General features: G+C 53.8%; 1 protein-coding gene across 9 annotated transcripts in view; it reads right to left on the minus strand.

The window, feature by feature from the left end:
- The window catches only part of EPS15L1 (epidermal growth factor receptor pathway substrate 15 like 1), an 83,435-nt gene that overhangs the window by 585 nt on the left and 69,706 nt on the right, over window positions 1-13,144 (minus strand). For 4 of the 9 annotated variants that reach the window (XM_084759140.1, XM_084759142.1, XM_084759139.1 and 1 more), the window contains one exon: window positions 4,546-4,751. The exons of 4 other annotated variants lie outside the window; for them this stretch is intronic. In XM_084759140.1, coding sequence (XP_084615266.1) covers window positions 4,546-4,751 — 206 coding nt within the window. Of the gene's footprint in view, window positions 1-4,545; window positions 4,752-13,144 lie in introns of those variants that run through there. One more of the 9 variants, XM_084759147.1, reaches the window with a different exon arrangement.

Consider the following 13,144-nt stretch of genomic DNA (forward strand, 5'->3'; position numbering starts at 1 on the left):
GGTCTAGGCACCCATCCCAGCAGAGATGGCAGCCAGGCCTGTGCTGGAAGGTTCTAGCAGGCAGGTGCATCCTACAGCCTTTGTTCCTCTCCCTTCTTTGAAAACAGTGTCTCTTTATGTAGCTCACGCTGGCCTAGAGCTATAGCCAACCCTCCTGCCTCAGCCACCCCCCTCCCCCCCAAGGCTGCCGTTTCCATCCTCCTCAAGGCTACGGTCCCACTCTCCTGGCTGCCCTAGTCACTGCTTCACAGGGACGTCAGCAGTCCCCGGAATCACCATCTCTTCCAAGGAATGATGATATTTGTTTTGGTTTTTCGAGACAGGGTTTCTCTGTGTAGCCTTGGCTGTCTTAGACTCGCTTTGTAGACTAGGCTGGCTTTGAACTCACAGCAATCTGCCTGCCTCTGCCTCCCGAGTGCTGTGGTTAAAGGTGTGCACCTCTACACCTCGCTGAATGCTATTTGTGACATTGGAGACAAGATTCCAGTCCTCCAGAGCAGACAGACCCCAGCAGTGAGTGATAACACACAACCTCCCTGGGGACAGGAGAGCACGGCACTGGGCTAAGAAGCAACTCAGAATGATCTGTCTGTCAGCTGTCACCAGTAACTGACAGGACAGTGGCCTGGTGACTTGGGAGGTTCCAGGTGGGAGAAGTCAGGGCCACAGGGGACGCCAGGACAAGGCTGTGACTTCCTAGCCAGTAAAAGGAGCCTCCTGGAACATTACACACCTCTGCTGGGGTGTGTGGCCTCCTGGGAAGGGGTGGGGCCCAGGATCCCTCGCAGGGACTTAGGAAGGAGAAAGACGGGGGGCCCCTGAGAGGTGGAAATGACTCCATGAGCTGCAGATGGGTGGCAGGACGAGCGTCCTCAGCCTCCACAGCCCACACAGACCCTCAGTGCTGAGCACAAGTCCCCTCCCATACCCCACTCATCTCACAGAGACCTGCCTCATGCACTTTGCAAGCACAATACACTTGGGCAGAGAGAAGTTTCCAGAAAGAGCATTTCTCAGTGGCTGACTGACTAGCCCTGGCTGGAGGTGCTTAGACTTGGCAGCATCTGGTTCTCTCGAGTCATGTAAGGGGCAAGAGCTGACCCTGGACCTGGAGTGTCCTTGGTGCCCCACAAATAGCAGCTTGGGTGCCGCTCCCCCTGCACTATCTCAGGGCCTGAAGTAGTTGTGAGGCCTCCACCTCCCTCAGACACCTTCACCAATGAGAACGTGTGTCAACAAGTAAAAGATTTCTTTCTGAAGCCTCCTGCAAGTTAAGAAATGCCCCTGCATGGGGTATGTGGATATATATGCATGTTTGACCACGGAAGCATTTGAGAACCCGGCATAGCCAATCAGATGCTTGCCTGGCTTTCAAGGAAGCCTTGTACACAACAGCCAGCGCCTCTGCTTAACACCCCAACTGCTTCTAGGGGTGCACTCACTGCCTGAGGCAGAAGGCTGCTTTGTAGGGGAGGGACCCTGGAGACCCATGCTGGCCCTGAATTCCCTGGGCCTCCAATGGACACTACCATGCCCTGGTAAGCAGAAGGCTTGCTAGGATGTAAAAAAGCCTTTTCTGTTGCTTTTAAGAAAAGTTCTCATGGTGGTGCACGCCTTTAATCCCAGCACTTGGGAGGTAGAGGTAGGTGGATTGCTATGAGTTTGAGGCCAACCTGGTCTACAAAGTGAGTCCAGGACAGCCAAGGCTACACAGAGAAACCCTGTCTTGAAAAACCAAAACAAACAAACAAACAAAAAAAAAAAAGAAAAAAGAAAAATTCTCTCTATCTAGCTTAGGCTTTCCTTCAACTCAGAGATCTACCTACTTCTGCCATGGGATTAAAGTGCGCTTCCCCCTTTTTTTCCTTGAGACACAGTCTCTTTATTTCTTTTGTTTGTTTTTTGAGACAAAGTTTCTCTGCTTAGCCCTGGCTGTCACAGAACTAGCCCTGTAGACCAGGCTGGCCTCGAACTCATGGAGATCCATCTGCCTCTGCCTCTCGAGTGCTGGGATTACAGGCGTGTGCCACCAGGACCGGCTAAAGGCACAGTCTCTTGTAGGCCATGCTGGACTTGAACCAGCTCAAGGTGACCTTTAACTCCTGATGTGACAGGCCTGACTTACAGGCTGGGGATGGAGCTCTGGTTTGCTAAGTGAGCACTACCCACTGAGCTGCTGCCACAGCCTGGAAGAGGAACCCAGCAACAGTGAGGAGGCACTGAGGGAAATTGCCCCTCACCAGAAAGCTCTGTGCTTAGACAGCAGATGCTGTCCTGCTTGTGTGATATCAGTTTCTGGAAGCCCAAACCAACCAGGCTGTTTTCCATAGGTGATGACAGCTGGGTGTGGTGCGCGCCTTTAATCCCAGCATTCCGGAGGCAGGGGCAGGTGGATTTCTGAGTTTGAGGCCAGCCTGGCCTACAAAGCGAGTCCAGGACAGCCAGGGCTGTACAGAGACAGGCGGTCTTGAAAACCAAAACAAAACCCCATGGAGCCTGAGCAGCAGGCTCAGGGAGGGCTGTCCTGAGTCCTGGGAGGGCAGTGCATACGGCCCAGCAAGGGGAGAAGCCTACCAGGGTCCTGCCCCCACCGGGCACCCAGCATCAGAGAGGACCACGTGTGCTGAGGGAACACAGGGCCTCACACAGTGTTGAAGGTACATACAAAAAGGCCACGGGCCAGGCAGGACTTGGCCTCCCATTGGGAGATGAGAGTCTTTAAATCAGAGTTAAACTAGGTATGATGCAGTGCCTGACACCCCAGCACGCAGAAGCTACAAGTCTGAGACTGGCTTGGGTGAGTCCTTTCTCAGAACCCAAACAACAAACAGATAAACTTGAAAAATAAAACTGAAGCCTGTAACCGTTCTGGGACAACGGAGTCGTTAGCCCAGTCACAGCTCAGAACCTGGTGTTTACGACAAAACTGTGCAGGGGACCGGGCACTCTGCCTGCTCAGGCGCAGGAAGTGAACTGGCTTTTCAGAAAGGCCACAGTCATTTCTCTACACTGTGGTTCAACTCACTACCACTCATGACTGCCTGAACAGAGCTCTGGAGTCACGTGGCAACAGCTGTGCACGGCTTGTTTGGTTTTTAAACGGATATTTTATTTTTGTAGCCCAGGCTAACTGGATCTCCTGACCCTCCTGCGTTCACCCGCCTAGCACTGAGATAAAAGGCCAGACATTGCTGGGGACGGGCTTGTACTCTGCTCACTGCAGCGGCCCTGGCCGTGCTGGGTATAAGCTGCTGCTACTCAAGAAGCTCAAGTGCTTTTGCCTCTGGTTCTCACTAATGACGCCACCTTTCTGAAGACACACACTGCACTGTCAGCAGGGCTGCAATGCTGCAGCTCGCAGTAGTTACAGCTCCCCAGGGGCAACAGGTTACTACTACTTGTTATTTTTAGACAGTATCTCTCTGTGTATCTCAGGCTGGCTTCAACCTGAGATGCTCCTGCCTCAGTCACCTAGCCTTAAACAATCCAAACTACGCCACAGGACAGCCATGCTCCACATACGTCAGGAATGGCGAGGGACGCGCCCTGGCATTTATTGTGCCCTGAGACAAAGGTTTTGTGTGCTTTGTTGTTCTGTGCCGGGGATGGACCTTAGAAGCATATGCAGGCTGCGTCAGGCCATCCCCAGCAGGCCACACTTCAGCCCTCCAGCTCTGTTGGATACCTGTGACCCCAGCAATGTAGGACAAGTGTAGCTCAAGGTCATGCTAGGCTAGAGGGCAAGGTCCAGGCTTATTTCAAAGAAACAAAAGTAAGCAGAGTAGTTCTCAACGTCTCCACTGGCATCCCAGCAAGGAACTGCAAAGGCACAAAGGACAGCTGTTGGGAAAGCGGCCTCACCCTGAAGGGTGAGATGGATTACAGGGAGACACCCCTGAGGCGGGCAGGGTGCTGATGTGCTCTACAGACAGCTGCTTCCAGGGAGGGCCTGCCGTCTACACACCATGCTTCTTTCTTCAGGGTAGCTGATAAATCAGAGATCAGGAAAGCGGAGGGGGAGGGGGAGGACTGTGGGGAGGGCAGGAGGATGCACTTGGGCAGGACCACCAAGCCTGGCACTCATGGACCTTTCTGGAAGTAGCACATGGACTGGTCACAGTCCTGGGCAGGGCCTGCCTGCTCTGCCTCCATACGCAAGGAGCCAGTGTGGTGGCGCACAGAGGAAGGTGGGCCAGCCTGTGCTACACAGCAAGACACATCTCAAACGGACACTCAGTGAACAGAACAGTCTCTGAGGGGCACAGATCCCAAGCCACTGGGCACAGGACAGCATGCTCCACGACACCCTCCTGGGAGAAGTCTCCTCCCCGCAGTGCATTAAACTGTAGCTCTCATCCTTATCCATGACCTACTTTCCTTACAGAAGCCAGTGCAGAATAAAAAACAAAAGTGTAGGTGCTTGGTGGGAGGCGCCAGCAGCAGCAGCAGCAGCAGGAGGAGCATGTCCATAGCTGCAGGGGGACCCCCACCCCCAAAGCAGCAGCAAGCGAGGCAGGAAGGCAGCCAAGGGAGGACTCAACTTACAGAGGTGAAGTCGGCAAAGCCGGAGGAAGAGGCCTTAGGAGGTTTAGCTGAAGAGGAGGGGGCAAATGGATCTTTGCCACTAAATGGGTCCCCAAACCCCTTTTTATTTTGGAACGGGTCGCCGCTGTCAGCCCCGAGTGGCTGGAATGGGTCGGGGGACTCGGGGAAGGCTGAAGAACCCAGCTGGCTTACAGGTGGACTTTGACCTGGAAAGTTTAGGGGAAAAAAACAAAACAAAAACAAAAACAGAAAAGGAGGGAAAAAAGAAAAGAAAAGAAACACAAGTTACTCACTATGACAGGCTGGGGTGCAGAGTGGGCCTTGTTATGTCTCGGGACAGTGGGGCATTCAGAGAAGGGTGGCCCTGGGGACTGTAGCACTTGTTAGACCATGGAGCAGAGGTGTAACACGGTCGTGAGCGGTGCTACAAGAGTGATTTAATTTTGTGAAGTTATCGTTAAGACAGGATCTCACGTAGCCCATGCCGGGCCTTGAACTCATCTTTCTGCTTCAGCCTACCAAGTGATGGGGTGACAGGTGTGTGCCACACCTGGCCCAAGATCACTTTAGGTCACATACATGGACACAGACCCAGCAGCTACTGCTCCTATCTTGAATAGTTAAGGGCGCACATTGTTTTTGCAGAAAACGTGACTTTAGTTCCCAGGATGCACGTGTCACTGGCCCATTCCCTACAGTCGCTATGTGTCCATTCGAAGAGTGAGACTGCAGGCTGCTCCCAGGCGTTAGTCAAGCCTCTCACACCTTTCCCATCACAACTGGGCGGAGAAACGCACTAAAAACTAAGGACATCAAGGCGGGACAGGAGCACTGCCTGGTGACAGGGCCTCAGGCAAAGCCTCCAACTCACTAGAGCACAGGGCATGACTGCAGGTGACAGAAGTTTGAGCCCAACCTGGCTCTTCCAGCACCCTTGCTTCCCAGACCAGGCCAGCTCGGCACCCTCCTGATGCTGCGCCTCTGCCTGGGCACCCAGTGTGGCTGAGAAAGCCGCCCAAGGGCCAGGTCAGCATAGCTCCCTGGTGCTAACGGAACTTCCCACACTGGCTCTCATGGTTTCAAAGTCATCATTCAGAAAGAAACTAGAGCGGTTGACCCTGGACACCTGCTTGTGGGGACAACACACCTGAATCCATGACACTTGCCTCAGACGATCAGAAGCAGCACATGGCCTGAGCCATCGCAAGCGCCAGCATGAAGGAGCGAGGCAGCCTGCTCTGGCCCGTGTGGGGGACAGCACTCACGCCCAGGCTGACAACAGCCTAGTACCCCAACTTCTGGGCTTCCAGCTGTCTAGGCCTCCTAGGGTTCCTAGGGCTGATGGAAGGAAAGTTCTGAGGCCTAGTTGGTCTCAATTTCCCCATTTGTGGTACAGAGATGGAGACTGGGGCGCTGCCAGTGGGTGATGCTCGGCAGCTGCCTGGCGCCTGTGCCCGGCACGTGCCTGATGGAGCCCCGGCTGCAGCTCTCTTCTGGACACGCCAGCGGCAGCTGGGCCCGACAGCTGTAACGTGCAATAGGCTGGATCCAGGCTATGTCACAGCTTAACTCAGGCCAGAGGTGTGGCACCATGAGAAATAAGTTTCATGTCACAGTGACCTGGTGCCACCATCAGGAAACAAGAGCCCGACACAGTGGCCAAGGGCTCCTGCAGCTGCCACAGTGCCACACTTCACACACTCACATCTGCAGTGGGGCCCCTGACACGAGGGCACAGCAGATGGCCACAGGCAGAGCCTAGCAAACTTCTCTGCACTGTTCTTTCAGGCTGCTGCTTTCCTTAAAAAAAAAAAAAAAAAAAAAAAAAGGCAGGGTCTTACATGTAGCCCAGGCTGGAATGTACTACTTCAGTCCTGGGACTGAAGGCAGGAACCACCACGCCCTGCCTCTCTTTAGGTTTCTGCCCAGGACATGGTCACAGACCTGGAGACCTGGGGCTTCAACACCTACCTCTCTCCTACTCCCAAATACCTGTGCTCTCTCTGGCCTCCTGCCAGCCTCCAGCAGGGCCACTCACCAGAGACGAGGGAGCAGGCAGGCAGCAGACTGGGGAGGCTCACAAGGCACCAATCAGTACATTTTGGTACAGGGACAGGCTCTGTCTGTTGCTGTGGGCCTCTCTCCCCAGTCCCCAGACTGCTGGGAACATAAGTGTAAGCACAGCCTATGTGCCTGGAGCCCCAGGCTGCTGGGAACATAAGTGTTAAGCACAGCCTATGTGCCCTGAGCCCCAGCCAAGGGAACCCAGGCAAAGGGAGAGAGGCCTGGGAGAGGTGCCTGGCCTCACTGCTCACTGTCATCACAAGCAAACACCTCCTGCCAGGGGTCCTGCCACAGAGACCTCTGTAATAAAGTTTCGGTTTCTTTGTAAACTCAGCTATGTTATGTAAATGCTTTTGTTTTAATCCCAAGGATGGGATATGGGACTGCCTTACTTTATCCACAGCTGATAACCTGCTGCTCAGCTCATTGAGGGGTGTGGTCTTTGCCAGCTGGAGGTAGTTTAACCTGAGAGGGTATAAATACCAGAGCCAAGAGAGGCTGAGGAGAGGATGCTCTTGGAGAGAGGAAGGCGTGCTTCCAGGGGGCGGATGGGAGCTGCTGTGTTTGCTGGGTAGCCTGACGACCTTAACCAGCAGAACTAAGTCTATTTTTTCTTTTCTTTTCTTTTCTTTTTTCTTTCTTTCTTTTTTTTTTTTTTGAGACAGGGTCTCTCTGTGTAGCCTTGGCTGCTCTGGACTCACTTTGTAGACCAGGCTGGCCTCGAACTCACAGCGATCCGCCTGCCTCTGCCTCTCGAGTGCTGGGATTAAAGGCGTGCGCCACCACGCCCGGCCAGAACTAAGTTTAAAGAGGTCTACGCCCCCTGACCTTTCTAACCTGTATCTTCTACCTAGGGTCATAGGGTGGGAAAGGAGGTAGAGGCATTAAGGAGCCCCAAATAAACTACAGACCTGCCCAGCAGCGCAGCATACACACCATCTCACCTGTCCTCTGCCTGGGCCCTTCCTCCCATCTACACAGCCCATCTATGTCCAGGGTCACCCTATGGCGGTTACTCCAGTGCCCACTCGTTGCCTGGCTTAGTACCTCCCCATGACTAAAGCTCAGTGGCTAGATCACTTACTTCGTGCTTCTCCCGGCTGGAACCTCACTTCCCATCCTCGGATGCCAACCAGGAGGCAGGAGGGAGGGCTGGGTGCAGTTGATTGAATGTGGCCCTCCATAGCATAGAACCTGCGTTCCCCAGGTACCTGAGCAGCTCAGAACCACACACAATTCTCCTCTGGCCTTCTGCAGCAACCCCAAACCTGGGCACTCTCAAATCAGATGCCATCTTGTGCTATGATGGTTTCTGAACTCCATCCCCACCATACACAAACACCATGCCTGTGCAGGCCTAGTACTAAGCCAGCGGCTGGACCAGTGGGACCTGGGAGGAGCGCGGTCTCCACCCAGCCTGTGTTGCCTGCTAGCACCTGTCTGCGTATCCTATCATCAAGTCCTCAGTTGGAAGCCCTGAGCCCAGCTATGCAGAGCAGGTCACTATTAGAAACAGGATTCCTTTGTTTGGTTTTGGGGGAAGGGTCTCATGTAGCCTTCACCATGCCATGTAGACTGCCAGCCCAGGGCTTGGTAGGCTGAGGCAGGACTGAGTCTGCCTTGTTTCACAGAATAAGAAAGGGTTGGGTGAGCCGGGCGTGGTGGCGCACGCCTTTAATCCCAGCACTCGGGAGGCAGAGGCAGGCGGATTGCTGTGAGTTCGAGGCCAGCCTGGTCTACAAAGTGAGTCCAAGACAGTCAAGGCTAACACAGAGAGACCCTGTCTCGAAAAACCAAAAAAAAAAAAAAAAAAAAAAAAAAAAGAAAGGGTTGGGTGCTAGCTTAGCCTGGGATAAACCCCTGGATTTCCCTCCCTTCCTCACGGACTGATTCTGGCACAGAGAAGCTAGAGTTTGAGACCAGCCTGGGTTATGTGAGACCCTGTCTCAAAACAAACGAACAACAATTCAACAGTAAAAAATTAAGACCAGGACATTTGTTGTAGGGTGTGGCAACGCTGAGCAGAAATAGAGGTGATTAGCCACTTCTGAACCTCTCTCATCTTTCTGATGAAGAGCTCTTTATCCCACGGCTTGAAGAATTAAACAACAAGTCTTGCTGGGAGAGGCAGCCAGGAATCCAGCCTGCTGCAGCCACGTGAGGCTGAGGCTTCTGAGGGCACAGAGGTGATCTGAGAAGTCTCTCACACCATGACTCGCTGCAGCTGAAACCGTTACTTAGAAATTGCGACTGCGCTCATGAAACCCGCCTGCAGCAACTGTTGCCTTTTGTTTTCAGAGGAGGGAAACGGTTCTCTCTCAGGTGCCTGTTTTGTTTTGGGTGTTTTTTTGTTTTGTTTTTCGAGGCAGGGTTTCTCTGTGCAGCCCTGGCTGTCCTGCTGGAATCACTTTGTAGACCAGGCTGGCCTGAACTCTCACAGATCCGCCAGCCTCTGCCTCCAGAGTGCTGGGATTAAAAGGCTTGTGCCCTGTGCACCTGTTTTTATGCGCTTGCAAGCAACGTGTGCAGGCGTTGCAGGTCTCTGCCTCTCACAGTTTGGTGTGGCCCCGGATCGTACCCGGGGCTTGAGCAATGAAGGAAGCCCCGGGCCATGGCTTCCCACTTGGCAACCTGAGTTATTTTTGGTGGCTGTATTGTTTCAAGGCTGGGTCTAGTTCCTGCTTTTATGTAACCACTTCTGCTAACTCCTTAATCGCTTTCTCTATTTTCTGAGGTGAAGCCCATCCTGAGTGTGACAAAGCCAATCTGTCTACCCAGCCTAGGAAGCTCTTGGGACATGAGTATGGAGAGATGGCTATGGAGAAGGGATCAGAATAAACTAAAAAAGGCTGAGGTCTGAGGACAGTATGGGCTACATACTGAGGTGGGACCTCAAAGACATAATAGGGGACGGGCTCAGCAGACAGAGCCGGCGGCCTCCAAGTCTGCTCACCAGAGTCTGATCTCCAAAGGTCACATGATGGAAGAACTAACTCCTGACAGTTTCCCTGACCGCCACCTGTGTGCCACTAACACACGGACACGCAGAAGCAAATAAATGTAGTAAACCAAACAAAGAAAAGAGAGAAAACAAAGTTCTTAAGGTTATAATAACAACAGTAGTAATAATAAAAAATGATTATTTGGCCAGGCATGGGGAATCTCTGAGTTTGAGGCCAGCCAGGGGCTGGCTCCGACACAGCCTTTGAGACCTCCTCTCAAAATAACAACGAAAGATTCACACGACAACTTAGCAGGTCGGTGCCCAGGGGGGCAGCCCATGCCCCGGCCCTGGCCCTAGCCCGCTGCACTGGCTGAGGGGACTGAAGAGGCACAGCAGGCCCTGTGTGGAAACCACAGCAGTTTCAACAGCCGCCCGAGCGGTGTACCGAAACCACACACAGCACTGACTTCGGCAAAAACAACACGAACTCCATGGTTTACCACAGCGCACTCTGCTAAAAAAAATTACTCAGTGGCCAGCCCCACCCTGGTAGGAATTGCTTTAATTTTTCTATCTCTCGGGTTTCCGAGGCTGTTTGTCTCCTCAGCATACAGAGCCAGCACACCCAGAGACTACAGGGTGGGAAGGTGTCTGCCCCTTTCCCAGCTTGCTTTTCAGAGATTTCCCTGAGCAGTTCCTGGAGCCAGGCTCAGAAAATGCATCAGAATCTCCACAGTCAGTCCCGAAAGGGTTGGCTCCCTGCCTTCAACAGGCTGATGCAGGACAGACAGAGGTCTGGGGTCCAGGGCCCCTAGACGTCTGGTTAAGAACATCAGTCCCGGGCCTGCGGCTCATGTGTGCCAGCACTCAGCCCTGGGCTCTAACCAGCACCACACACATATGGAATAGTGTCCAACGCTAACCTCAGCACTCTGAAGGCTGAGTGAGGCAGGAGGGTCATGAATCCCAGCCAAGCCGGCCTGGGCTAGGGTGAGAGATGCTGCTGTAAAATGGGGTGGGGTGGGGTCGGGGGAACGCAAGTAAAACAGAGCACAAGCAGGAGAGAGCGTGTGCTCGTTCCTGTGAGACCCTGAGCGCTGTTGACACGATTCACTGCTGCTCTTAAAAAATGCAGCTCTGCAGATGGGAGATAAATACAGGAAAAACACCCCCAAAAGACAACCAGAAAAACAAAGACTAAAGGTTTGTGGTCAGGGCAGCTGCCCCACCCAAGCCATTACCCTCTGCAACCCAGGACGCTCCCACACTGCTGCGGACCCTGACACGGGCACCCACATAACTGCCAGGTGTCCTAGAGGGCACACACCTTCAGTATCCTTTACCCTCAACAAAACCGGCTGCTCACACACGGCCAGGCTTCTGGGAGTCCCTCTGTTGGAAACTGCGTGAGGGACACCACACCAGAGCAGGGCACCAGGAGGCCACTAGGGATCTGTTTCATCCCTTCTGTCCCCATCTGCCAGCAATGAAGACTGAGCAGAGGACAAAGAGAGAAATCAGATTGCCTGACTCAAACTTTCAACTGTTATGAGAAAGGTGTCCTTTCCGATCACAGCTCTGTTCTCCCGCTCCCTTGTTCTGACAGCCTTGGTGCCCAGGCCCCTGTTTGCAGGCAGTAGTCCTGCAGCCCAGGCAGATCAGAGCACACCAGAGCAGCACAGCCCAGGAGATAAAAATCTGAGGTCCCGGAGCACAGCACGATGCTGACATTTCCCACCAAAAATATTTACCAATTTTTGAGAAAGACCTGTTTGGCACACTGGAGGGGACAGGATGAGGTTTGGGTTTGAGCTGAGGAGAAAAGCTGAATAAATATTTGTTAGCCCCACCTGTGCTGACTGTTTCTGCCTGCTGTGAAGTGGGCAGGGGTCATGGGATCTCTGGGTGGCAGGCAGGGTGAACATGGTGTCACTCCATCATGGGAAGGAAAGGATGCGGCAACTTGTTCTGCATCCACAAAAGGCAAACATGTAGAGCGAGAAAAACACTTCTCTTTTAGTTTTTCACAAATGGCTGTTAGGATCTCTGACAAGAACTGGCAAAGGAGGCGGCATCAGCCTACAGAAGCAGGACATACCCGCCCTATGTTCTGTCACTGTTTTTGGTGTTTCTGAGATAGGGTTCCACTCTGTAGCCCCAGTGGGACCTTGTGCCCCATCGGCAGGGATCACAGGCACAGGCTAGCATGCCTGCACCTGTCAGTCTTTACTGCGCAGCAATGGAGACAGGTCTCCCACTACACGCTGAGAAGCCACACCTATTCTTTCACAGCACCTTTGACGCGGTCCTTCTGTTTGAGTGGGCGTCTGGGGAGATGCTATCTGCATCGACGCCAGGTGGCTGGAGAGCCCTAGGTGCTTGCCCTGCATAGCTAGGGGGGCTGCCAGGGCCCCCCACTTTGTTCCTCCCTACAGGGTGCCAACATAGCTAGAATGCTACCTCTGCAAAGGGCAGGGAGATGCCATCCCACATCTAACGAAGTCACCAGACTGTGCTGTCTGCAATGGGAATGCATGCCCTGTGGTGGGAAGGGTCACAGGCCATGGAAGGGTTTTTGGGGGTTTCTACTTGGCTCTTTATGGTTTGGTCTCTCAAGCTGTGAGTGACCACACTAAGCCCACCATAGGGGTGGGGAGGCTGTCCCTGGAGCCCCAGCCTCAGTCCTATAGGTGAGCCAAGGCAGGATTTGCTCCTGCCCACTCACTCCTACAGAGATCACGCAGAAGGCCCTGCCTCTCTCGGCTTCAACCCTGCAGGTCCCCAAGAACCTCCACTGTCTGGACGCTGGCTACCCCTGGAGAGGCCGTGACACAGTACTGCGTATCAGGTGACAGTCACAGGACACACTCCGGGTCCACGTGTGCAGTACTACTTCCAAACTGTTGTGCTACCTCTGCCCTGACAGCAGCGCTCGCAGTCCACCGGCAGCCGCTGGAGAAGCACAGGTTCCCCACGGCCTGGGAAGCAGGCCTTCCAGCACACAGGTGCCTCCCCAGCCAGCAGCCACGGGTTGCTATACCGGCCCTGGGACAGACCCTCCGGGGGTGCCTTGACAACAGCAAGGCAGTGGGTGCCCTGGGTGAGTGTGGGGTAGGGGTGGGGCTGCTTGGGTGCCTTCTGCCCATCCTGGCTGCTAACAAACGCCAGAATCTTCCTGAGATGGAACATGCATGTCCCGTTCTAAACCCCCCAGTGTACCCAATACATTATCTCTTTGCTGCCATCGTGGGAACGGAATTAAAGTAGTTACGTTCAGGGCAGAGGTGCTAACCACAGGCTCAGATGGCAACACCATTTGACAATACGCAGTAACAAGGGCCCTGGGCACGGACAGGACGGCCAGTACCAGGGTCCAGATGAGCAGGCCCCATCCTCTTCCTCGGAGCACACAGGATTGACTGCGTACAACCCTAGAACAGGCCCTGTGCCTGTGCCCTGACTTTTTGCTTCTGCTTTGGAAGGGGCATCAAATCAATACAAGGCCGGAGCACTCTCCTGTAGCCTGAGTGAGGAGGGCTGCACTGTGGAGGGCACCATGGGGAAGGAGCAAAGAGCAGCCATGACCTTATC

The sequence above is a fragment of the Acomys minous genome (genome assembly GCF_964271855.1).
Source record: "Acomys minous genome assembly, chromosome: 15".
In the NCBI taxonomy this organism is placed as follows: domain Eukaryota; kingdom Metazoa; phylum Chordata; class Mammalia; order Rodentia; family Muridae; genus Acomys; species Acomys minous.